The sequence below is a fragment of the Chrysemys picta genome, chromosome 15 (genome assembly GCF_011386835.1).
Source record: "Chrysemys picta bellii isolate R12L10 chromosome 15, ASM1138683v2, whole genome shotgun sequence".
Taxonomy (NCBI): Eukaryota; Metazoa; Chordata; order Testudines; family Emydidae; genus Chrysemys; species Chrysemys picta.
The window spans coordinates 32,297,392-32,322,886 of NC_088805.1; the positions used below are offsets into that span (position 1 = coordinate 32,297,392).

At 47.7% G+C, this 25,495-nt stretch overlaps 4 protein-coding genes across 25 annotated transcripts in view; 1 reads left to right on the forward strand and 3 right to left on the reverse strand.

The window, feature by feature from the left end:
• Nucleotides 1-4,784, reverse strand: part of HPS4 (HPS4 biogenesis of lysosomal organelles complex 3 subunit 2) — a 22,686-nt gene extending 17,902 nt beyond the window's left edge. For 3 of the 4 annotated variants that reach the window (XM_005298489.5, XM_065568900.1, XM_065568902.1), the window contains exons 1-4: nt 4,649-4,784; nt 2,551-3,273; nt 1,255-1,345; nt 194-337 (exon numbers count right to left, since the gene is read on the reverse strand). In XM_005298489.5, coding sequence (XP_005298546.2) covers nt 194-337; nt 1,255-1,345; nt 2,551-2,591 — 276 coding nt within the window. In that variant the 5' untranslated portion in view covers nt 2,592-3,273; nt 4,649-4,784. Of the gene's footprint in view, nt 1-193; nt 338-1,254; nt 1,346-2,550; nt 3,274-4,103; nt 4,483-4,648 lie in introns of those variants that run through there. The other variant, XM_065568901.1, reaches the window with a different exon arrangement.
• On the forward strand, nt 4,704-10,165 carry SRRD (SRR1 domain containing). 2 transcript variants are annotated; one of them, XM_008163680.4, is made up of 7 exons: nt 4,704-4,900; nt 5,767-5,807; nt 6,806-7,068; nt 7,143-7,241; nt 7,679-7,830; nt 9,187-9,232; nt 9,672-10,165. In XM_008163680.4, exons 1-7 carry the CDS (start codon nt 4,773-4,775, stop codon nt 9,852-9,854), a joined length of 912 nt encoding a protein of 303 aa, XP_008161902.4. In that variant the 5' UTR covers nt 4,704-4,772; the 3' UTR covers nt 9,855-10,165. The 2 variants fall into 2 exon arrangements, with proteins under 2 accessions (XP_008161902.4, XP_065425001.1); XM_065568929.1 differs by lacking the exon at nt 4,704-4,900 and having other exon boundaries at nt 5,536-5,807.
• An 826-nt stretch (nt 10,166-10,991) lies between these two features.
• Nucleotides 10,992-21,084, reverse strand: TFIP11 (tuftelin interacting protein 11). Its single transcript, XM_005298487.5, has 13 exons — nt 20,924-21,084; nt 20,214-20,416; nt 19,342-19,495; nt 18,550-18,706; nt 17,875-18,002; nt 17,178-17,330; nt 15,645-16,154; nt 14,850-14,956; nt 14,423-14,591; nt 13,966-14,209; nt 13,465-13,607; nt 12,943-13,108; nt 10,992-11,465 (listed from the first exon to the last, which is right to left on the reverse strand). The coding sequence occupies exons 2-13, from the start codon at nt 20,408-20,410 to the stop codon at nt 11,110-11,112; spliced, it is 2,484 nt and encodes an 827-aa protein (XP_005298544.1). The 5' UTR covers nt 20,411-20,416; nt 20,924-21,084; the 3' UTR covers nt 10,992-11,109.
• A 478-nt stretch (nt 21,085-21,562) lies between these two features.
• TPST2 (tyrosylprotein sulfotransferase 2) overlaps nt 21,563-25,495 on the reverse strand; it is a 40,231-nt gene continuing 36,298 nt past the window's right edge. For 10 of the 18 annotated variants that reach the window (XM_065568919.1, XM_065568920.1, XM_065568912.1 and 7 more), the window contains 3 exons: nt 24,856-24,906; nt 23,274-23,320; nt 21,563-22,036 (listed from right to left, as the gene is read on the reverse strand). In XM_065568919.1, coding sequence (XP_065424991.1) covers nt 23,291-23,320; nt 24,856-24,906 — 81 coding nt within the window. In that variant the 3' untranslated portion in view covers nt 21,563-22,036; nt 23,274-23,290. Of the gene's footprint in view, nt 22,037-23,273; nt 23,321-24,542; nt 24,907-25,495 lie in introns of those variants that run through there. The other 8 variants (XM_065568908.1, XM_065568905.1, XM_065568903.1 and 5 more) reach the window with 1 other exon arrangement.

Below are 25,495 nucleotides of genomic sequence, written 5' to 3' on the forward strand. Positions count from 1 at the left end.
GGGAATCATCAAGTGACCCATCCCCTGTCGCCCATTCCCAGCTTCTGGCAAACAGGCTAGGGACACCATCCCTGCCATCCTGGCTAATAGCCATTGCTGGACATATCAAACAATACAAGTACTTAGTTTGATACAATAGTAGATACTATTACTATTCGAGCTCCTTACGTGCCTCCTGTTCGTTGTAACTCACCCAGAGATACTCTCCATCCACCCTTACTGCAAACTTGAGCTTTCTCAGCCGAATGAGACTCGGTGGAGCACTGGAGATCTCCGTTACACAGCGCACCACTCCTGCAATCTGTCCACACAGCAGTTCCTGCTGGTCAAGGAGAGTCTGTGAGAGGAGGAGGAGGGAAGAGTGAATTTTGCAGCATTCTTGGCAAGCTGGAAAGGCACTACATTTACACAGCAGCATGATGGAACTGGTGATGATAAAGTAACTGACGGTGTTTACTATACTATATGGAACAAAGGCTTGATAACACCATGCACTGACTTTTCATCCCAGTCACTGAGGCTGAAGTCTTATTTAAGCACAAGTAACCCTACCAAGAGAACAAGAAGAATTAGTGAGTCTTATCCCTAGGGGAGATTTGTCCAAATCACCACCACAGAATGGGGCATTATGGAGAGGCCCATAACCGAAATAGCAGAGTGCTAAAGAACAGCGTAAGGTGCGCTGCACAGAGCCATATAGGGTACGTCTACACCGCGATAAAATCCAGTGGCTCAGAGTCTTAGATCCTGAGAGAGCTGGCTCAGACTGCGGGGCTAAAAACAGCCATGTAGACACTCAGGCTGGAGCCTGGGCTCGGAGACCCACCCCCCCCATCCCTGGGTTCCAGAGTCCAGACTGAGCCTCAATCTCTACACTGCTATTTTTACTCCCAAAGCCTGAGCCCCATTAGCCTGAGTCAGGTGACCTCGGCCAGCTGCGGCCGTGCCATGGTCTTTTACTGCACTGAAGATGAACCCATAGGGGCCTAAGGCTGGAAAACAAGAAGTGCTGTGGATCAAGACTGAGGTATGTTGGCAGAGCTGCACTATACATGGCCTTAAAAATACAAATAAAATAAAAATAAAGAAACTTTTTATAAACACCGAAGTTACAAATTTACCCAAACCCAGATATTTGCAAGCCCCACCATTCCAAGAACAGAAGGTTGGCTTTGCACATACTTTATATATAAAACTGTTTGCAACTCTACAGACAGACAGACATTTGGGAAAAAATAAAAAAGCAGGCATTACCTGAGAGGGATAAAAGTAGCAAATGCCAGCTCTTGTGGGATCCCCTTCTTCCTTTACCTTTGAGCCATCATAAAGGAAAAAGTAGTTCCACCTGCAAAACCGAAGTATTGACACGATGGAAGATGTTTGCTGTTCCCAACCAAGTCAAATTGATATTTCTTCCCACCCCCCAGTTCTCTCAAGCAGAGCTCTGCTATTTATGATGCGATACACAAGCGTTTAAAAAAACAGGAATGGCAAATGTGCAACATTCCTGCATGCAGCCTCATCCACTAATTTTGGAGATGGAATCGGGGTGGAGAAGGAAGACTCCAAGGATCTGGGCTATTAACTCTCCCAACTTTCTGGGTTTAAAATAGAGGACAGCAAACCTGTGGCTAAGCCTAGAGGAGAAGGATCACAAATCCATGCCTATTTTCCAAGTCTGATAGCACAGAGCATTTATCACTACGTATTTGGGAAAAACTCTCAACTACATGCAGCTTGGAATGGTTTCCAATAGCTTCATTGGCTCTTACTTCATGTTGAACCGACTCCACATGTGCAAAAAAGCACTAAAATGGGAGGTTCCTCATGACCACTGACGGTCTTAACAGTTTTGGGCCCTTACTGATTTACTCAATGCCTTTTAGCTACTGTTTTCATTGTAGGCTGCACATTCCAGTCATAAACTTTGTGCACAAGAGCCCCCAAGCAAGAGTGCTACAAAGAGTGCTAACTAAACCACATGAAGTCTGGAACGAGACGACTGTGCAATTCAAAAGGTGAAGCTAAAGAACACAAGTTATTCTCCACCAAAAAGCAGAGACTAAACTTGGGCTCTCAGAGCATTCCTGGAATGCCCCAAGAGTGAGATAGGAAGGTTGGAAAGGCATTGCTTTAGAAATCAGATCTCAATTCTATCCTTGGCTCTATCACAGATTCCCTATGACACCTGAGGCCAGTCATTTAATCTCTCTGTCTCGGTTTCCCCACCCGTATAATGATGACAGTAATGCCCCTGTGAGGATAAAATTCATCATTGTTTATGTGGCATTCACATATTACTGGAACGAGCACCTTAGAGCCCCAATTGATAGCTTGTGACCCTGCAGCAACTAGCCAGAGACTGGGGGATTCTTCCTCAGGGAGTCTCTCTCCAGTTCTGATAGCATGGGGGCACTATACATGACTCAAACATGCTAAGATGATGTGCACGCACATCTCTTGGCATGTTGTTGACAGGCCCATTGTGGCCTCCACATCAGTCATGCAACATTCCCTTGCAACTCTAGAGGAATGATGAGTGCTACTCACCAAGAAGCTGAGTTAGGTTCTGATAAAATGGGGCTGGCCATTTACATCAGATTTTCTTAATCATGTCTCGTCGCCCTCAGGAGCACTTTCTCCTCCAAAGCAACTGATGCAAACAACTCATTTTTTCCAGCAGTAAAGGTATTGTTCCACAAAGGCTCCAGTGGAAACTTAGTGGGTTTTGGCTTTAGGTGATGAATATGTTGGAGATTTTGTTAAAATACTGATGTCAACAGTGTTCCTCGTGGCTTATTTACATGAAGAGTAAATCCACTAAAGTGCCTTCATTTTGGAGGTTTATCCCACAAGAGCTACATGGGAACCTTGCAGAGCCTAGGCAGCATTAAAGTCTCTTCAAAACTTGTGTTCATCAATTCTGAGACTGAACCAACAAAGCTACTTTATGAGAATGTTCCAAACAGGAGGAAAACCATCTTAGTGCCTGCAGTGAATGAGAAAGCTCAGAAAGCATGAATATGGTCATCAGAAACAATGAGCTACAAGAGGCAGATCTCAAGACACTACACTGGTTCTTTCAAGTTTATTATTTTGTATTTAAGTGGCTATCTGTGCAAAAAGTCATCACTACACAGAGATTACTGTCAGAAGAGCTCCCATTTAGGGACCTTCTGCTGAAGATACAGTTCCTTGAATAAGTCCTTGCTTGTGCGATACAAAGCTGAATGGTTTCCTGTGGTCTCCAGTGTTGATGTTGCTCTTCTAATCCTAGAGTAAAGAATGAATGGATTAATACTTGGATGCCTTTGTTCAACTGACACGTGACCCTACAGAGAGCAGCTGACAAGCATTCAACAGAACTAACTTGTGCATGAGTGACGCATGGGACAGAAACAAGCCTTCCTTTTAAATAGCAAAATTACATTTAATATGTTTGGAATATTACCTGGTTACATCTGGGCTTAACCATGCATGTTGCTGACAATCAGATAGAAAAGCTCCTAACAGGACTACAAGGAGCTAGGAAAATGATGGAACAGCTAATATAAGGGCTGCACTGCTCACTTAATTGAACCAAATTTGATTTTTTATCTTATTAACAGGAACATAGGGATTGCTATGGCAGATCAGATCAATAATGACCCATCTAGTTTGCTATCCTGTGTACAACAGTAGCCAGTATCAGATTCTTCAGAACAGGCACAAAACCCCTGTAATAGAAAAACCTGCTCACAGGAGAAGTTCTTTCCTAACTCCCATTAGTTAGTGGCTGCCCTTCATTGTTGCCTCTCATCCAAGGGCCTCAAAGGGCTCTATCAAAAGTTATGCCTCGCCTCACGATTGAGGCAAGTAAGAGAGGTACTGTGTATACCAAACCCTTCACCCCTCAACCTCTGAAAGTCGGCAACCTCCAGGATAAAAGCATTACACCCCGACTAGGACAAGACGTGAACAATCAGTCACCCACCCAACAAACCGCAGAGGGAATTTAGGGAGCAGAATGGAGTTAACCAAATCGGAATGGTCAGAACAAGAGGGCTAATGCCCCAACTCTTGTGCAAAGCAGCTAAGGATCTTTAGTTACCGGTGCTGGTTACCTCTGTTTTTACTACTCAGCTGAGCCGGGGCCTCTCCACGAGCCGAGTTCCCCCATCACCCCTGACTTGGGCATTGCTCAGAACTGACCCAGAGGAGAGACGCACCCACGACTGAATCACGAACTCGGAGCTCCCACCCAAGCACGGCTCGGGCCCAAACCCGGCCACGTCGGCAGAATCGGAGTTGTGGTTGAAAAAAAGTCTCGAGAGCTGCTGGTTCCCAGGAAAAGGTCCCGAAGCCAGCGGGAAAGGGGAAGTTCTCCCCGGCCTCTGCTCCCGCCGCGGCTGCGACTCATCTAGAGCCTCAATCTCCGCACCCCGGCGGCGGCAGCGCCAGGGCAGGAGCCGAACCAAGTTCACCCGCGTCCCGCGCTCCCCCGGGCTTCTGCCCGCCCGGCCCCGGCCCGGCCCGGCCCCGCTCCCGGGGTGCGCCGCCGCCGCGCCGAGTCCCACGGCCCCCTCGTCCCCCCAGCTCCGTGCCTCTCGCTCCCCCCGCAGGACCCGCCCGCGAGCCCCGGAGCGCCCAGCCCGGCCCCAGCACCTACCTGAGCGCAGCCACTTCCGGGGCTGGGCCCGCCGATCACATGATACCGACACGTGACCGCCCCCCCTCTACGGATCCCGGGCGGGGACAGCGCGGCGCGCGCCCGGCCCCTCGAGCCGGCCGGGATGGAGCAGGCCGGGCCCTGGCGCTGCGCGGGCCGCTCGAGGCGAGGCCAGGCCCGCGGGCAGCGGGCGAGGCCGGGGGCTGAGGCTGGGCACAGCGGGGCGGTGCAGCGGCGGCTCCGGGAGGCCCGGTGAGTGCGGGGCCGCGGCCAGCGCCCGCTCCGAACCCGGGTCATCGGCGGCCCCGACACCTCCTCCCCCCGGGCCAGGCTCCCCCCCGGCCACCTCCCCCCTGCTCGAGGCCGTGCACCCCGCCCCCCCCCCCCCCGGGCCATGCAGCCTCCCGCCCCCGCCTCCCCCCCGACACCTCCCCCCCCCCCCGCTCCTCCCGACACCTCCCCCCCCGGGCCAGGCTCCCCCCCCCCGACACCTCCCCCCTGCTCGGGGCCATGCACCCCGCCCCCCCCCCCGGGCCATGCAGCCTCCCGCCCCCGCCTCCCCCCCGACACCTCACCCCCCCCGGCTCCTCCCGACACCTCCCCCCTGCTCGGGGCCGTGCACCCCGCCCCCCCCCCGGGCCATGCAGCCTCCCGCCTCCCCCCCGACACCTCACCCCCCCCCGCTCCTCCCGACACCTCCCCCCCCGGGCCAGGCTCCCCCCCGGCCACCTCCCCCCTGCTCGGGGCCGTGCACCCCGCCCCCCCCCCCGGGCCATGCAGCCTCCCGCCCCCGCCTCCCCCCCGACACCTCACCCCCCCCCGGCTCCTCCCGACACCTCCCCCCTGCTCGGGGCCGTGCACCCCGCCCCCGGGCCAGGCTCCCCCCGACACCTCCCCCCTGCCATGCATCCCTTCCTCTGCCCCCCCTCCCTTGCCACAGGGCCCCAGGACGGGCTCCTTCTCCTCCGCACACTCCCCGCGGAGCGGCCCCCCAGGCATACGGGGGCCCCACCAGCTCAGCCTGACTCTCCATTCACCCCGCCGGTCGCCCCAGACCCATTCCCGTCTGCATGGCCACCCTGCCGCCGGGTGACAGCTGCACTTTCCCTCTCCCCCAGAGAAGAGTTGCTGAGCTCCCCGTTCTGGGCCTGCAGTCAGAGTAAGTAGAACCCGCTGGAGTCGGTCACTGCTGCCTGGCCCGGTTCTCACGCTGCCTGGTGCTGGGTTTGCTGGCCGGGGAGAACCCCCTGCAGCGGGAACTGATGGCTGAAGTAGGAATGGTGTCCCTAGCCTCTGTCAGAGGGTGGAGATGGATGGCAGGAGAGAGATCACTTTAAACCAGGCCCAGGCTCCCTCCAGCCCCAAACTCCTGGCCATTCCGTGGAGAATGAGAGATGGCTAGTGTGGGATTGTCCTGCTGGTGACACGGGTCTGAAGCAGGACCAGTTGAAATGACTGCACTTGAGGGCTAGACGTAAGAATGAGTGAGCCCGTGCCTTTCCCCTGCGGTTCTTGTTTGACTCTGGCATCTGTGGGGTCACTTCTGAACTTAGACCACAAGCTCTTCGGACCAGGTTCTATAACTTGCCTCATTTCTGTGAAGCACTTACCATGTTTTGGCTGCCCCATAATAATAAAACATGGACACAACTGAGAAGCCAAAGAGATATCACCTTTATCACAAGCATAAGGTTCAGCTTTGCTCATCTCCACCTTTTTAAAATAACATCTAAGGGAATAAAAGCATGATAAATGCCCCCCACTGGGGATATACACCATTTGCAAAATATTCTGTTCTAAAGTTCTTGCATGTGGCTCTATTCTGCAACCACTCTTACAGGGCTGTTCAGAGCTGTGCTAACTTACCCACTGACTCAAACTGTTTTGGGTTGGGAAATTATAGAGGTTTTCCCCACTTGCTGCCCGTCCATCGATTTTGTGCCCTACTCCCTGAGACAGCAAATCACATCAATATCCTTTCTACCAGGGAGAACTGGGCTGGTCCCAGCAGTCAGTGAGTGAGGCTTCCTTCTGGAACAGAGTGTGCTGCCTCCTCAGCAAATGTGAGGTTTAAAGATATACATTAGAACCGGAAGTATATAAGCACATCTCATACTTCGGCATTTCTGACGCCTGCCTGACATTCACTTTCTCCAGGAGCCATCCAAGAATCCCTCAGCAAATGCTTAGAGCAAGGGGAAAAAACACCAGGGTCTATGTCAGAAGTCCTGTGTTCATTTGAAAACCTGCAACTTGAACCATCCCATCAGTCAGTTATGAAACCCAGTTCGCCTTCAGGAGAGCCAGCTCACAAAAGCGGTCACCTGCGGTGTGTATGTTATGGCATTGGAAGCTTTTCCTCTTGTGTCATTTCTCGCTACCAACTAGCATTCTTGCTTCTGTTACTGGAGAAGTTACAGGTAAGAACTATACCCTCTGTTTAAATAGAAGTTACAGGGCCAAGTATCCAGCTAACACTTTTTCTTTCTTGCAGATTCCCAAAAGTCAGTGCTACATTTTTGATCCTTTATTTTCCGAATTGGAAATTAGTGTTCTGAATGACCTTGGTGTAACAGTTGTCCTGGAGAATGAGGTAAGGTGGATTAAGGTTAGGATCTCTAAAATGTAAAGTAACAGGTTTATTCGATGAACAGAAAAAAGGAGCACTTCAGAGAAATCAAAGCAGTCCTTCCTACATGTGCGTTTGATGTGGACATATTGCAGGGTTTTTGCCTTTCACTTAATTCTAGTCTGGTCAATTGAAAGTTTCTCCTGTAGCCCTTTTATGGTTCTGACAGAGGGTTTAAGTGTCACATTTTATGTAGCACTTCTGTGAAAGTGGCATGTTTCCCATGGCATCAACTTTTCCCTGGGCGATGGGTTGGAACATTCAACCAGCCAAGAAATCTGCTGGGCTTAAACAATGTTGGGCACTTTTAAATGGCCTTTGAGTGCCATTGAGTGGGCCCTAGTGCTTACAGAACCAGGGAAGCTGATTGAGTAATCTTAAGGAATGCTGTTTATCTGCAGGAGGGAAAACACCACATTCATGAATTCACCATCTTTTATATGATCCACTGTGGAAAGGCTTTGTATAACAATCTGCTCTGGAGTAACTGGTCTGTAGATGCGCTGTCCAAAATGATCATTATTGGGAACAGTTTTAAAGGGATTGAGGAAAGGTAGGTACCCAAAAACGATTAATGTCCTCACATCTAAGGCAGAATTTCATTCACTAACTCTCATTACAGCAGTAATCCTTTATGCTTACCTGCTTCTGTGATATCTTCACAAACACTGGAGGAGCTGTCTTTTCATGCAGAACTTAATCATCAGCGCAAATATCTTCTGCACTTTAAGGTTTTAAGGTTCAATCTATCAACAAAGCTTTGACTTGCTGCCAAGTCTGTGGCCTTTCAAATGAGATCTAGTCAAACTTCCATGCACCCTGCTTTGGGGATTACAACACTGCTGAGGTGAGAGGCTCTTTTCTTTAGAACAGTGACAATTTGGGAGGCCTCTAGCTTCCTGTTCTTGAGACTGGGCAAGGTTCAGTCACCCGAGCAGTGCAGCTCTCAATGTTTCTACATTTCACTTTTCTGCTTGTGGGCAGGCACAGCAGGGAAAGATTAATATATGTATCTGTGATTGAAAACAGAACCAGAAGTGTTGCGTTATAAATCCATTTTAGCCACCAGGCGAGTGTCTACACTGTACCTCCAAACTGACTATTTTGCAAGATAATATAATATAAATAATAATTTATGGAGATATACCTATCTCATAGAACTGGAAGGGACCCTGAAAGGTCATCGAGTGAAGGCAGGGGGCTGGACTAGCAGGACCAAGTACTGATTTTGCCCCAGATCCCTAAGTGGCCCCCTCAAAGATTGAACTCACAACCCTGGGTTTATCAGGCTGATGCTCAAACCACTGAGCTATCCCTCCCTCAAGATACAAGCAGCATGTCAAGGGCAGATAAAGAAATTGTTTATCCTTGCTATTACATTAGCTCAACCTTCCCGACTGGAGTTGCTAGATGTCTAGATGACTCCTTTACTACTCCTCACATTGGAAAGGTTATGGGTGAAGATCACCTGTTGGAGAGCAAGACCATGCTCTGGTAAACTTGTGACATGTCACTTTTTAAACATGCAGCCTCTGCCTTTCTCTGTGACTTTGTCCTTTTTCTCCATACTCCTGTAATGTCTGAGCAGACCTCAGAATAACTTGAGTTCATTACAAACCAATATTTAAATGTGTTCAAAATTGCCCCTTGTACAGGCCCAGTTGCTTTTTCTAGTTTTCACATGCACATAGAAATAAGTAGTGAGGTAGACTCCCATCTATCTAAACTAAGCCTGATGCTAAGGGCTTCATCTGTGCTTTCTTTGGAATAGACATTTTATACATTCTGTACAACTTCAGCCTTGTGTGTTAACTAACTTCATTTTGTCTCTTAATACAACAAGCTTCCAAAACACAAATCAACAGTAAAGTCAATTGGTTCCAGTACTAATGTTTGTCTTTGTTTCTAGGTTGTTGGCAAGAATATTAGAGCGAGATTATTTGTACATAGCAAAGGTACAGTTTACTATTTAAGAAACATGAATATATTGTATTGGATAGTCACCTTAGTCTCTAGATATTGATGATAAATTAATGAGAACAGTTACATAATTTTTGTAATAATCCCTTTTGTTGGTTCTTGCATGCCGAAGCAGTGGTTTTCAACCTGTGGTGGTCCACAGACTGTCTAAGGTTTCCAAAGGGGTTCACACCTCAAATAAAAAATGTTTAGGGGTCCGTAAATGAAAAAGATAGAAAACCACTGTGCTAGAGCTAAAGGGGTCTGGCAGGAGCCCAGCTCAGCTGTTTAAAGGCTGGATGACACATTGCATGCAAGGTTTTAGCTTGGCTTCCTACAGTTTCTAGTTTACACATATTTTACCAAGATTGATTTTGATTATGGAAACCATGTTCTATTGTATCTTGCATAACTGTGCTGTTCAACCATGTCTAGATTTTAAAAGGGACAGAGGAAGCTGCATTTCCAATTCATCCTCAGTATATGGATATATTTAATGACACCTCCATCCACTGGTTTCCTTTACAAAAACTCAAGGAGCTCCCACCAGAAGCCTGGCAGTTTCAGGAAGAACCAATGTACCCGGAATGTGATGACCTGGAGATTATCAGGAAATAGGACAAATGGAGTTGTTTCATGCTAGGACCAGATTGAAATGGAATCTTTAATTATGCCCTGGAGTTTGTGCCTGTTTTTACAGGGCTACATTCACTTATAGTAAGGGGATGTTAAGCTCACTTACCACAACTATCAATATAACGGGGGCTGGCTAACATATTTAGCCAGAAATCTTGACGGCAGCAGCACTATCTGCAAACAGAGCTTAATGTGACAGGTTTTGCTCAGAGATAGTGATTTTTTTTTAAATCTGTACCTTAGCTTACCCTATTTATTATTCACTAAATAAAGTCATACGAGTTCTTTTTCCATTTTGCTGAACACTTGTATCTTGTGCTTTAAAAAGTGACTGTGTTGAACTGACCAGTTCCTAGAAGACTGGGCCTGCTTTCTGTAACCTCCCCAGATCAAGGCTGGCCGTCCCTGAGGTAGAAGTTTAGATCTGTATTTTGTATCAGCGAGTTCTTCGCAGTTGTGTCTGACCCGCTACAGAACAGAGAATGAGATGCTCTCTCTCAAGGATTGGAGAGGTTAAGGGGTTCTCAACCACAGCTAAAAATACTGTATCAAGAAGCCATGAACTACAGGGGAGCTTTCCCTGTGCACTGCTATGGAAAGTTAGCTAGTGACTGCATTCTTGCATGATGATCCAGGAAGAGTCAGGCCTTAAACAACTCATCACTAATATGTATAGAGATACTGAGCAAGTTCTTCCAAGCAGATGTCCTCTAAGTTTGTTGAAGCATCACCACCTACCCACTCTGAGGCCTATGTTTGACATTGCCTATCATAAGGCTTTGCCTGTGGGATTACAGTGCAAGGGTGAAGCTAAAACCAGAAAGAAATGCCGAATTACCCCCACATTGAATTGGCATTCAGGAAGCATGATTTCATCAGCCAAGCAAGTTACAGAAACATTTTTCTTGAGGGGTTTAGCGGTGCAGCTGTTGCCTCATGGGAAATTGTTAGGTGAGAAATTATTACTTTTTTTGCATAGCTGATCTGATTGCTAATCTAGTTTAAAGGGTGACAACTGCTTGTATCTCTCACTCAACAGCACCTTTTAAACGCTAACTTTACCAACGTGTGCTATCTGAACAGCACTGTTCAAAAAAATCCTACAGAGCTGAAAATCCATCAGATCTACGAAGTCGAGTCACCTCTTTATTGTAAGACAGTCACACTAAACAGCTGTCAGCAGGGGGCTCTTGACAATACTTACTATGTACAATGCTCCTGGCACAGAGCAGGATCCTTATTTAGCCATATCAATGAGACTCTGAAGAGAGGTTGGCACCCACGTCTTTTCTCCTTGTACAAACACAACACCCCTGTCAATGTAAATCACAATTCGTCCAAATGTGTACAATTGTTTTCCTTCATGCCGCTTCCCGATCACAGGCATGAAGACGATATTGTGTTCTTCTGCTTTTGTTTGAATGAGGTCCTTAAAATTCATTGGCACAGAGCTAGCAGCCATGCCTATGCCCCGTTGGGCCATGTTCTCAGCCTCTCGCCGCTCCTGCATAGCTTCATACTGAAAGTCTTTCCTCCGCTCGGTGTGAGTGAGATAGGCAATGTTTTCCCGAGCACCTGGTTGCATGTAGCCACCTGTTTGGGAAAGAGTGAAATAGGTGAAGACAAGGTTCCAATCCATGTTTGAACAGGATACAGTGGTGAACCTAAATGCTGAATGTCGGGGGTGCAGCATACACCTAGCCCAGTGGGACAGAGTCTTAAACGCTACGGTACATCTTTTACAGTATTTGATGCTAAAGAGATAGCAGGATATTCAGGCGAAACATTCTCTGAATCAATTCTTTTGAGCTATGACAAATGGCAGGATTTAAAACAATCCTTTGTCACTGAATCTCACCAGAGTGTCTAGAACAGGTTAGACAGGGACGCTTGGAGGAAGTTACTCCACTGCAATGCCATTAGAAACGGAGGGAAAGCTGGGCAAACATGCTATGCTCCATGCAAACCCAAGCCCCTGCAATCAGACCAGCTGTCTACTAGCAGGTTAGACAGAGTGACTGCTGAGAAGCCAGGTACTTCAGTAGCTGTAAAGAGCTCAACATCAATCAGCAACTCCACACACAAAGAGAGATGCTTTATGTCACTTGGTGCCTGCTCTGAGTACCATGCTAGGAGTGTCTCAGAAGAGGTGAATTTCCAGTATGGTACAATGTACACTTATAGCTGTGTATCTGGTTCATCATTTTACTATAGGAATATAACGCAGCCTTCAAGACTGACTCTGGACTACCTTCTGTACTGTGCCATGGGCCCACAGTCCTTCCACAGGACTATACAATAAAACTTTAAAAGAAGCAGGGTAAGATGTTGATTCACTGCTGGGGCAGGACACACAAAACAGGGAAGTGGGTTTCAGAGACAGTTTATTCTTCTCTAAGTTTTGCACCTTTTATGTGTTTAGTTCTCCCCCCACAATCCTGTCAGCTGCTAACAAGCTGTACTAATTCCCAACAGTGCTTCCTCCTGGACACTTCCATAGTGCTGGGAAGGAGCACCAATTTTCACCACAAAGCAAAGATCACAGACTGTAGCTTTAGAAACCAAGTATTTGAACAATGGCCCCTCAGGGATGGTGTCCCTGGCCCTGTTTGCCAGAAGCTGGGAATGGGATGGATCACTTGATGATTCCCTGTTCTGTTCATTCCCTCTGAAGCACCTGGCATTGGCCACTGTCAGAAGACAGGATACTGGGCTAGATGGGCCTTTAGTCTGACCCAGCATGTCCGTTCTTATGTTAATCACTGACAAACACACAGATACAAGACACTTAACATCTCTACACCTCTGCCCTTTAAATATGGAAACAGCAACTGTACAAATTTTTTTTTTATATTTCAGTCAACTGCAGATATCAGAACAGCAGTCTAGTGCCACACATTTGTGAAACAGAAGCAAAGTATTTTTTCATGAGTGGTGGCAGGATCTATGGAAATTGTAGTTAGCAGGGGTTCTGACTGAATAGAAACTCATACACAAGAATCAAGTATTGCTGTATTGGGAAGCACTAGGTAGGATAGAAACGGTGAAGCCTTTACAACAAGTTACTTACCGACATTGGAAGAGACAGCCCGGTTCATGATATCAAGAGCTTCATTAAATTTGTCCTTGATCGATGGATGTGCTAACACCTGGTCTGAGAACATAGACTTCCAACCAAGGTACCACTTGGTGATCTCTTCATAATTGGGGCTATTACTTAGCCAGGAGCACAGCACCTGCAAAGAAATCGAAAAACACACATCAATGGGGCGGCACAAACGTGGATCAATTAGTTTGATTCTAAATTTGCTTCTACTAACAAGAAGGGACTGTAAATCTGATCTGCTAAAGAAGCAGAGTCTCCATCTGATATACACGGAGCCATCGCTAAGAAATGTCTGCATTTAACGTTCAAGCCATTTCTGCCATGCAATATACACTGGGCAGGAGTTGGAATTCTGAGTTTAACCAATAAAATATTTCACTGGGCAACAGCCAGAGAGCCAAGTCCCTCACAGCCATTCAGCACCACCTTATCATTGGCTTGTTCTTTAAAGCAAACAGTTCATTGGTTCGTCTCTTAACTACACACCTGCAGCCATTTGGGGAAGAAGTGTTTCTCCAGAAGTCCGACAAGGCTGGACACAGAGACCATCCCCTCCCAGTCGATCACCCAGTAAAATGCATCCATATGCTGCTGGTGAGGGTTAATGACGAGCTCATTGAGACACATCCCTGGGGAGAGAAGAGAGAAGTCAGAACAGGAACTGCTCTGCTGGCACATTGGCTGCTTTAAACTGCAGGAAGTACTTCAACCTATTCAGCTAGCAGTTTAAGTGGTCGAAGAGGACTTAAATCAAAGATGCTGCCTAACAGGGTTCAAACTCTTTAAACTGTTTGGATAATCTGAATAGCTACAGAAGCCATCCTTGGCTCCAAAAAGTATGCTAAATCTCTACTGGGTGCTACTCTCGGCTAGAAGCATACATCTTAAAACAGGACACTGAGTTTTACTTTAGGCTAGAGAGACATTAAACCAGTTTGGATGGCATCAGGGGGGTTGTGTGAGACTCTGTTCTTTGGCTTGCCTCACCGAGTTTAGGCACAATGTTTTTGACCATGAAAGCCTCCCAAGATCCTGGTGTAAACACTTCTTTCCAGGGCTGAAGGATCAGTTTGGCTGAGGAGTCACTGGGATGCCATTTCTGCAGTGCATTTGCCAACTTGTTTCGGATTGGAGAATATAATGGCTCTAATCGAGACTGCATCAGTGGAAGCCAGGGGTGAATCCAAGAGTGGATTGGGACAGTGTCTGTCAGAGGGTTCCAGTTTTCAACCTTGAAACAAACAAGAAGTTACTGCAATAGAAATAAATCTGTCCAGTGACTCCTAAGCAGCTGAGCCCCTCCCTGCCAAATGCACACAAAATTATAATGAAAGCGTCCCCCTGTTAATAATGCTGCCCTGAGGCTCCAAAATGAAAAGGTTATCAAATATTCGTAACTCAGGGTGGTCTGAACGTTGGTTCAGAGCGTGGCTTCTCATCTTACCTCCTTCTGTAGTTTGGGGAAGATAAGCTGATCCAGAATATTATCCAATATCCAAACAGGAATAACATGCACCCAGCTGTCCAAGAAATCTACCATTGGTCCACAGTTTCTCGGCTGCCACTGTGTTATGATGTTTCTGACATAGGGCATCCACATTTCCCACATGAGCCTGGAAAAATCAAAGTCAAGATTAAGCCACAGCCTACGTCTGGTAGAAGTGAATGTTAAACGTTTGGTTTGTCTTTTATAGAGGACTTCAAGGAATTAAAAAGGCTACTTAGTTTACTTTTGACAGCTGGATTTTAACAAACACTTCAGCTCATTAAAGGGCATCATCTGGAAAGTGCATTTCCACCCACTCTTCTCCATCCCCAACTGACCATCATTTGAGGGTGTTGCATACAAGTACCATTGGTTTATTGGTTACCTGTGAAAAGCATCCGTTGCTAGGTCCTGCCCACTGTGCGATAACAACTGATCATTTTCTAAAAGCCTTTTCCACTTGGCTATAATTTCTGTGCCGTACATACAGTCCTGAAAAGAAAAAATGAGCCAGGGCAGCGTTTACTTCTTTCATGGTTGCCCATTAGCACGTAAAGCAGTGGGGTGGTGGTAATGTGCTGAGGGAGAGAGACCTGCCTCCCTTCTGACAAACAGCAAGCTGACAGGATGTGGCAGACAGTCTCCCACTAGGGTATAACCCTGGAGTGGATTTAATATAAACCAAAGATACCAGGGCAAGGAGAAATAACATTTTTAAAAGCTAAAGCTACATACTACAGATACGATACTATATGTTTTATCTATCATGTGCTAAATGGCATAACTTGCTGGATAGCACACCCTCTAATTGCCAAGTAAGGCAGATTTCCCATGCAGTACAAGGAAAGGGACTTGTCTTGCCATTTACTGTTTCTTCTGAGCATTACCAGCCTCTGAAAATAAGGCCCCTTGATAACGGGTCTCCAAACATTGAGACTCCCACAATCTCCAGTCACTTTAGAAAATCTTGGCCTTCAGCTTTAGTGAGTAATGTCAGCAGCCCTCCTTTTATTAGCCGGTTAAGAGTGCTCCCACATTTTGCATGCATACATTTACCACAGTAGACCATGAACAAACAATGATTTCCTATGGTCATTTAGTCAACTTTTCAATCAAAGCAAACTACAAAAATCTTTTCAGTCCTAACTGATAAAATACTGAAGCCAAACCCAGTACTCACCTTGAGGGGATCCCAGTTCTTGAAGTAATCTTTCATGAGAGGAAACACGATAGCTACTGCCAGGTCCACTCTATCGGACATCCTGTATTCCTCATAATACTTATCTTGGAGGGTCTCAAAAATCTTTGCACATTCATCCAGGGTAAGTGGATTGTCACAGTTAGGCTGCATTCGCCTCTCGCATTCCTCCACCAATTCCAGGACCTTGCTGAGGTTGCTAATTGCTGTCTCCTCATGCGAGAGGACTTCAGACATCTTCTGTATCTCATGGGTCAGGTTGACAACCATGTCTCTCTCGTACTGTAGCTGCCGGTCATTCTGGATGATCTCCTGCTCTGTGATGTCGATGAGAAGTTGCAAGTTGTGCTCCAGTTCTGGCAAGCCAAATGCTTGGGGCTTGGAGTCTTTGCCCAGTGGCTGCTGAGGATTGTCATCTGGGATATTGTGCTTATGGCTGATTTGACTGTAACTGTAATAAACCCTTTGTTCCCGGCCAGTCATGTCTATAACCTTCCAATAAACAAAAACAAGTATGTCTAAACAGCCAGAGTTCATACTAATATTCAAAGGAAATCCATTACCCAGAATTGAGACTGGAAGCTATCCTGAAAAAAGAACAGGAGTACTTGTGGCACCTTAGAGACTAACAAATTTATTAGAGCATAAGCTTTCGTGGACTACAGCCCACTTCCAGCTATCCTGGTAATTCAGCAGCTTCCGGTTGTTATTAACATAACCAAGTTATGTGAGCGAGAAGACAAACTGAGAATGCAGCACTTTGGGTCTCTCTCAAAAGCAACTGCACTCCATGCAGTTATAGCCTTGCTAAGGATTTGGAGTCACAGGAAATTAGGACCTGGGGGCAGAAATAAGAGCAGAGAAAAGGTCTTTTCTATCTGCCTGTATCTGGAGAGAAAGGACTATGTTTTCCCCTTTACCATTTCACAAGACTGTAAATACAAGTCACCTTATAACATAAGGAACTGCATGCTGCGTCTGGAGGAAAGTCTTAAGCAATTCTATTACCTCAAGAACTGGGATTTCAGACCAGGGCCGCCCGGGGGGTGGGGTGGGGTGGGGGAAATGGGGCAATTTGCCCTGGGCCCCGCAAGGGCCCCCACGAGAATATAGCATTCTATAGTATTGCAACTTTTTTTTTTATGGAAGGGGCCCCCGATATTGCTTTGCCCCAGGCCCCCTGAATCCTCTGGGCGGCCCTGTTTCAGACAAGCAGAAGTTCACTGGCTGCACCGAGGACAAGTCCAGTCACTGTCCCTCAAGGGGTTGAGAATTTGGTTCTCATTAGCCTGTCAATAACCAAAGCTTATGACTCGCCTCTGTTATGTTTGTCAATGATTCTTAAGTACTCGCAGAACCAGCACTTTTGCTCAGAGGGGCAACAAGATCCTGCCACAAGCTCTGCAGATTTTCTGCTAAGTATCTTGTATGGATGATAATGAGGACGATGCACCTTAGACAGATGCTAATCTCCCAGAGATTTAAACATATCATTGCTGTGGATATTGGTTTTACCTTAACTTGGGATAGTTCCTTTTGAGGAGTTGTGAGCTGCTTGCCAATCCTGCCTTTGGCCTTCAATTCTTCTACTGTCTTGTAGGCATATTTGGGTTTTTTCTTGCCTCCATTAGGATCCTTCCTCCACTGACTGAGCTCTTTCTGAAATTCCTAAATAAAAAGCCAAAGTCAGACCAGAGATGCAGGTTGCTGGCCAGCCATGCAAGTCTGTCATAGGATTCTTTACACAAGAATATTTCGGCTCAGGTCCCTTAAAGAATGCAGTATAGAAAAACGATAGGCAAAGATTAAAGCTGAATGGCAGGTTACTGGCTGAGTCAAACATATTACAGATTCAGTACATTTCTGGATCTTATTCCCAGGACAGAGGGAAAAAATACCTTCAAATGTTCCCATTAGCCCAGCCAAATAAACAGGCTTTCCAGTCCCGGAGCATTAGCAAGTGAGATTCCAGCAGCAAGGGCAAAGCCATTAGCATAAGTTTCTCTTTCAAGTGATAGGGGGAGAGAAAAACACAACACAACACAACACACACATCTAACTTCAGCTTCCTGCATGCCGCTGAGCTGAATGGCTTCCCCGACATGGGAGAATGCCCTAGTACTACAGCCGGATTTTACATCACATTGCGATGGGAGTCTTCAACACAGAGTGAGTCCTTAACCCTGTGAAACAGACAGACCAAGAGTCATACCTCTTCAGCTTCTTCCTCCGAGTCAACAACAGGGAAGTCCTGCAAGGACTGACTGGTTCGTTCAGAGCCATATGCTCCCAAAGCTCCTTTGCCTTTCCTTTGCTTGGCCTCAATCGGATTGATGATACCTGGGGAGTTTCAGAACAGTTAGTGAACGTCAGCTAGGATGGGGAGTCTAACCATTTGAACAGGAAAAGCTGTAAATAACTCTCTTTTTCCTATGGTGACCTATCAAACTGGCACAGATCATCCAGTCTGGCATTCTGTCTTCAGCAGTGTCAGTGTTTTGCAGTTACACATTGTTATTGGTGGCCCTAAAATTTTCAGGCACTTTTAAAAACCTGCTGTAGCATGTTCCTCTGACCATTGATGCTAATGAATTCTATACACTGCACAAAATAGCATTCCCTTTGATTGTTCCAAGTTGAATGCCTTTTAATTTAATCTCCCTCCTATTGTCTCCTCCTCATGCTCCATAATCAGAGATTGTGCAGTCTCCCACCACATGTCAATTTCATCTAATTACTGCTGTAATTATTTAAAACTAATACAACTGGATTTGATCTTGAAGATCCAACTTGTCTGAAGGAGAGGTGGGCAAACAAGAACCAAGTTTGCAGTTTTCTTACAGAATCCCCATCTCAGGCCCACGCATTTGGGGAAAACACACAGTACCTTGAGCATTCTTTCCAAGCCCTCTACCAGGGACATAACCCATTTTCTGAAGAAGCTTCTGCCCTATTCCCTTGGTGTGTCTCTCCCAGCTGCCGAAGTCCATGAAAGATTTGGTCCCTCCTATAAATCCTTTCTGGCTGGGTTTGAAATTGCCACCCTGTTAAAAAGAAAAGAAACCAATACCAGATAAATGATATAATCACCAAGCTCTTCGCCATCGGTCTCAAGATGAGACCTCCCCTGAGGAGCCTCACCAGCCTGCAGAGAGCCCCCTAGGCCCACTGCTGGAGTTGGGGGTTTGTAGCCCCGTTCCCATTATGGGCTGATCTATAAGGCTCTATGGTGGGCAGAAATGCTATTTTGCATCTGAACAGTCGAAAAATGGATTTTGATTTTTAATCCATTTAATTGGTAATTTGCTTATGCTAGTCACATTTAGTACTGTGAAAAGAAATAATTTGAAAAAATATTTATCGTTGATGGGTAGAAGCAAAACCTAGACATTCATTTACTTCAACCTCATTCAACTCAAAATGAGTATCAATGAAGGGAAACGGCTTAAGAGGCCTGGGGAGGAGTGAAGCTCCCAAGAACATACGCAATCCATCAAAATACACAAAAAAAGCCAAGGGAAACTTCTCCCTCCACTGCAAACCAGTATCACAAGTGGTTTTACTCAGCCACTGTTCTCCCTTCTCAGCTGCTGTATTACTGAACCAGTACCTGGACTGCACCGTGGCTGGCGCTCCGTAAATAACTTAAATAGGTCTGATACTTTTATGAATAACTCACTGTTTTTAACTTCTTTGGTACAAACTCTTTAGGGAATTCTTCCTGCTTAATGGGCTTCTCATCCTCATCTGAGTCTTCTTCTATCACTTCCTCAGCTGCAGCTTTCCTTAGTCCCGCACTGATGAAATTAACGGGGGCTGAGTAGTCCCGAGAGCTGCATAAAAAAGGGATTTCACAGTCATGCTGTTGTAACACAGTACCACTGAATCAGAACTGGAAATGCACACACTCAGAAACACCTTGATGCAGTTTTTCCTGATTTCAAAATAAACTCAGTGTTAAGAAATAGTAGTAAAAGCTGTTAAATTCAAACTTCTGATATTTCATTATGGAAAATGTTGGTTCTGAGTGTGTGCGCAAGGCTCTCTCTAATGAGTTGTAACCTAGCACACTGGTGATCCCCCTCACAAACCCCTTACTAACTGGGCAATAAGGAAACAAATCTTGGAACCAAACTATATATGAAGAATTCAGTCTATTTGATAACACACTGAACTAAATAATAACCCCACCCCTCTCCACACAGATACCCTCCAAAGCCATTACAATCTCAAACTGGCCACAGTAGCAGAGTTTCATGGAGTGCTTCGCCTTCTGTATCAGGCTTTATACATCAAGTGACTGATTTACATTCATAGGAAAACTTGCAAAATCAAATATCCTATCGAACTTATAAAGGAGTCCCCCAAATAGTTCTTTGCAGACTGACAGAGAAAAGAAGCATATTAAAAGTGAGAAATCTATTGGTACTGCACGAAGAAAGCAGTATCTCATTTGGACTGTTACTTTAGCTTATCAGCTACGCTAACAAAGAGAAGATCGTCTGTTCACAGTCCTGCCGGAGTTTGCAGGGCACTGGTAACTGCCCGTACCGTTTGCCTCCAAAGCTGGGCCTCTCATCGTCCGAGTCGTGCTCAGCCCACACGCCATAGGTGGCCTCCTCCTTGGTCTGCCAGTGGCGCTGGCGGTTGGGGTTGAACTCGTTCTGCAGGTCCCAGTCCGTGATTTCAAATTTCTCCATCTCCACATCACCATCGTCATCTTTGCCGTAGAGATGGGACATGGACATGATGGCCTGGGAGAGAGCAACACCCGGCAGAGTCAGCAACAGGGTGGGGGCCGGAGAGAGGTGGTAACATGGGGGTGGGCGGACATGGCACAGCCGGGGCAAGGGCAAGGCGGTGACACCGGGGGGAGGGGGGAGAGAGAAAGAAGGACACAGCTGGGGCGAGGCGGTGACACGGGGGGGGGGGGAGGGGCACAGCCGGGGCGAGGCGCTGACACGGGGGGGGGGGGGGGCACAGCCGGGGCGAGGCGGTGACACTGGGGGGGGGGGGGCACAGCCGGGGCGAGGCTTTGACACGGCGGGGGCGGGCACGGCTCGAGGCGCTGACACCGGGGGGGGGACCGGCGGCGCGAGGCGGTGACACGGGGGGGGCAGGGCGGGGCGCTAGTGACGCCCCGTTACGAGCAGCGGTTGCGGGGGACAAGGGGCCCTCGCCGGGGGCAGCGCGAGAACACAACACTAGCGGGGGAAGGGGGCGCAAGGGGACCGCGTCTACCCCGGGTGCCGGCCGCTCACCGCGCGGGGAGGGCGGGCTCCGCCCGCGGTCACACGGGCCTCGGAAGATTCCGGTTCGGGGCCGCCGGCACTCGGCTCCGCTGCTCGAAAGCGGCCTGCGCTGCTGACCCGGAAACAGGAAGCTGTGGCCTTTACTTCTGGGGCCGCGCCGCGACTGCGCCTGCCCAAGCCACGCCCCTAACCATAGAGACATGAAGGCAGAGCGGCCGCCCCGCCGCCCGTCCTGGCCTCGCCTCTCGCTGGTGCTGGCTGACTGCTCGTGGGGCGGGGCCAGCCCGGCCCAGCCCCTGCCCTGCCCCCAGGGATCCAGGCTCCCCACCCCCCAGCAGGGTGGTGGTTTGGCCCCTTGGGCAGCCAGGGGGCACCTGGCCACTGCACGTGGTGTCGCACCCACAGGCCCGGGGTCCCACGGACACTGCGCCCCCGCGGGCCCCTGCCCCCCGGCCCCACAGGCCAGGTTCCCCTCGCAGGCGTCCGGCAGCCCCCCGCCAGGCCCATCCCCTCGGCGCATCCCCAGCCGGGCTCACAGGCCGGGGGCACCTCAGGAGAGCGAGCAGCAGCAGGGGGCTTGGCCCAGCACCCCTAGGACACATCGGACAACAGTCGCACCACAGGAAATAAACCAGACTGAGCCACGCCTGAAACAGAACGGCCTCATATATTAACTCTTCAATAGACTCTGTACGTTACGAGTGAAGGAATGATAGAAGGCAGGTCTCCGATTGTCACGTGTACAACAAAGGCTCTATGTGGTTATTACACTTATTTCTGGTTTCAAATGAGAGAACAAAATTACAAGACCATTTTAATGCAACTTTAAAAAGTTCTCAAGTAACTGAATATAAAATCTCTTTCCAATGTACTTCGAAGAGTCAGTCAGAAAATTCATTTCCACAGATTTTTCTCTTTACCACAGCGTGTTCAGAAAAGGTAGACAACTGGTACTTGAAGTGTTAAATGTTTGACCTTTGCAAATAAATGCAAATACATTCCTGGTACAGCAGTCACATTTTGGCAATATTAGTAGCAAGCAATATGCTTGGATAACAGATTTCCACTTCTGCATTTGCAAATTCCTTCTCTGCTGGGCAATGAAAGGCCACTTGCAACATCCTGCAGGGGGGGAAAGGTATTTTAGTCAGAGGAATGAGCTATATACGAATACAGCAAATCTATGATCATTTGTACCCAGGGCTCTTACAAATGACTTTGTGAGAGACCTACAAACTCTCAACCAGGAACCAAGACTGGTGCTACATCTCCACGGCAGAGCCTATTCCCCCAGTGTAGATGCACCGTATACAGACAGGAGGCGCGCCGCCATTATAGGAACTCCTCAAACTGCTGCTTTTGTTGTCAGCATAGCTCCGCTTCTGAGGGGGAGGGATTCAAACCCCTAACTGACAGCACTATGCCACTGTATGCTGTAAGTGTAGACCAGGCCTAATAGACCCTCTGTTCCTGTTCAATGCTTTTGTTTCCTTTATCACAATCATTATGATGTTCATTTGTGTCTCAAACTCAGAACAAGACATTTCCAATTCATTCTAAATGTCAGGCCATGTCTACATTAGCACTTATGTCAACACTTTTGTCGCTCAGGAGGGTGAAAAAATACCCCACTAAGTAACAAATTTTGATGGCATAAGTGCTCATGTGCACAGTGCTATGTATGCGGGAGATGCTCTTCCCCCAGCATAAAACCAACTCAAGAAGCGGCGGTAGCTATTATGCCAACGGGAGAGCTCTCTCCCATCAGCATAACACGGCTACACGAGCGCTCATACAGCGGCAAAGCTGTCTTGGTACAGCTGAGCCGCTGTCAACTTGTAAGTGTAGACGTGGCCTTAGATTTTACAAGTGCTCACAATTGTTTTTACAACACAGTGTAGGGATTAATGTGTAAAAACACAGACCTTAAGCTTTGTTTCAGAAGAAGAGGGGAAAGCGAGAACTACAGAGGTGTGGTTTGTTTTGTTTTGTTAATTACAAAATAGTCTGTCTGACTTTTTGTTATTATTAATCCATGGAGGTCAATGGCACATCCTAGAGGGTTATCAGAGCTTCTCCTGCTGCAACACAGAACTACTGCTCAGTTCAACTGGACATTTCCATGTTCTCAGCAATCCTACAGACTGGTGATGTCACGTTTTGAAATCCATCGGCAAAGTAACAGCATTATTCTGGCAAATTGGAGCAATTAACTGAACATGGAGTTGATAGGTCTCAGGAGCACTCCTAGAGCCGCTGAACTCTAAGCAACAGGCATTAGAAATGATGCCGGCAAAACCCCACCCCAGAGCAATGCAGACAGATCTGCAGGATTTCCAAGTAAGGCACAAGTACCTACCTGGAAATCATTAACTTTCAGTGAGAAGCAGACGTATTCTGAGTCACCTAAAACAATCCAAGAAAAGCGATGATTAGTATTAAGTCACATACAAAACACAAACTGTCCCACCGCACTTCTCAGAGTGAGCTGAGAGTGCGCTTTTGCCAGGAGATCGCCACCTCTCCTGTGATAGGTAGGCTTCCCCAGTGACCCAGACCTTCATCACTGCAATGCATTCTACATGGGACTCCTCCTGACAGCCATTCAGGATCGGCAGCTGGTGCTTCTTGCAGGGAGCACAATTACACCCGTGCACGGCAGGCTGCACTCGTTTCTGAGTCTGGCAATTCAAAGCAATGGTTTTCCACTTGTGAATCTCGAAATGCTTTTAATGCTGGCTACCTGAGGGGTGCCTCTCTCCCCACACGCTACTGGGACAGCCGAAATCACTGCTTACTTTAACAGTTCCCATATTAGATAGGCAGTCTTCGTTTCCCAAGCCCCTTGCTTGGACACAGCCCTAGTGTGTTGACCATTAGGCTATTGTGGGTCATAAGAACATGAGAATGCCTGTGCTGGTCTGTCTAGGCCAGCATCCTGTCTTCTGACAGTGGCCAGTGCCGGGGGCTTCAGAGGGAATGAACAGAACAGGGTAATGTATCTCGTGATCCATCCCATCATCCAGCCCCAGCTTCTGGCCGTAACAGGTTTAGGGACACACAGAGCACGGGATTGTGTCCATGACCATCTCTGCTAACAGCCATCCACCTATCCACCAGGAACTTATATAATTTGTTTTTAAAACCCAGTTTTACTTTTGGTCTTCACAACATCCCCTGGCAACAAGTTCCACAGGTTGTGCATTGTGTGAAAAAGTCCTTCCTTATATTTGTTGTGTCCTATCTATTTAGGCAGTATTTTCTAGGGGGATAAGGGTTTAAAGTTCTTTGATCTTCATCTCTAGTGCCATTGTGATTGCACCAAATCGTAAAGTACTTCCTGATTGTACGCCCGTGCAAAGGGAGCGGTTTTAGTGACACATGAAACAGTTCTACACTGAGAGAACTATTAGAACCAGAAGCCATGTTCTGGGACATTTACACTCTCTAGATTAGACGGACATCCTCCCTCTTCCCACTCCACATGTAGCAAGACCCAGAACAGCAGTTCAAGAGTCAGGGGCCCCAGGGAGAAGAGCATCTCCAGAGGGATTAGAGGCAGCAGAAGTGTGTTTGTCAGATGAATGCACAGACACCCCAGTGCAAGCAAGAAGCCAGAAGCGAGAGAAAATAACATTAGCAGGAAGGCGGGGAGGTGGGGCGGGCATGAGTGTACGCAGGGCTTGGATAGCGATGCCAGCAGCTAAAATTTCATGCAGCCAGACAGGACACCAGTGAAAAGATCCGGGGTTGGTGTGACATGATCAGCACGACGAGAGAGGAACAACTGTGCAGTGGAGATTTGGATGGACTGAAGCAGGAGATGCAAGTGAGTCAGGTATCCCAAGGACAGAGCTGCTGCCCTCATGTGACGGACCAGACATGCCACAGATCCATCCGAAATGAAGGTCTAGCCCAGAGGAGTCACTGGGCGCTCTCACCTGAAGACGTCCTTTCAGATTGGCTGGTGTTTTAAAATCCCCCTTCATAACCTATGGAAGGAATGAAACCAGAGTGACTCCACTTTGTACAGACTAGCTGATGCTTAAACAGCCCTTCTGCCTCATTAGCTGCCTGGCATGTCACAGCGTGTCTGAACCAGAAGCAAACCTCAAAGGCCTGAGCAATAGCCTGGCGTGTGCATGGTGCATGGAGTGATTTTGTTCTGCCCTGCTGGGCTGATCGCTAGCGTTGTGGGCCGACGTACGATTTCCGCACGGACCTGGCGTTTGGCATCAGACGGCGGCTGCGGTGCTGTCCTCAGGACTTCTGCTAAACGTGGTTTCTCTGGGCTGCGCCGCGCCACACTCCCTCCCTTCTCACGCAAGGGTTAGTTTTTTTTTTTAAACTGCACTGAGAAGGGATCTTTTGAACAATGACCATTTTCCATGTTCACGTTGACAAAAACTGAAGGGCTCCACTTTACTGAACTCAGGAATCTGCAGGGTCTGGATCCTGGGAGAGCCTCTCATCCCACTTTCCACTGCCACAATCAGAGCAGCCAAGCAAGCCAGGGGCAGGGGCTGGGATTTCAATGTATCATGCACAGAGATGGCACCAAACCTCCGAGAACATGAAAAC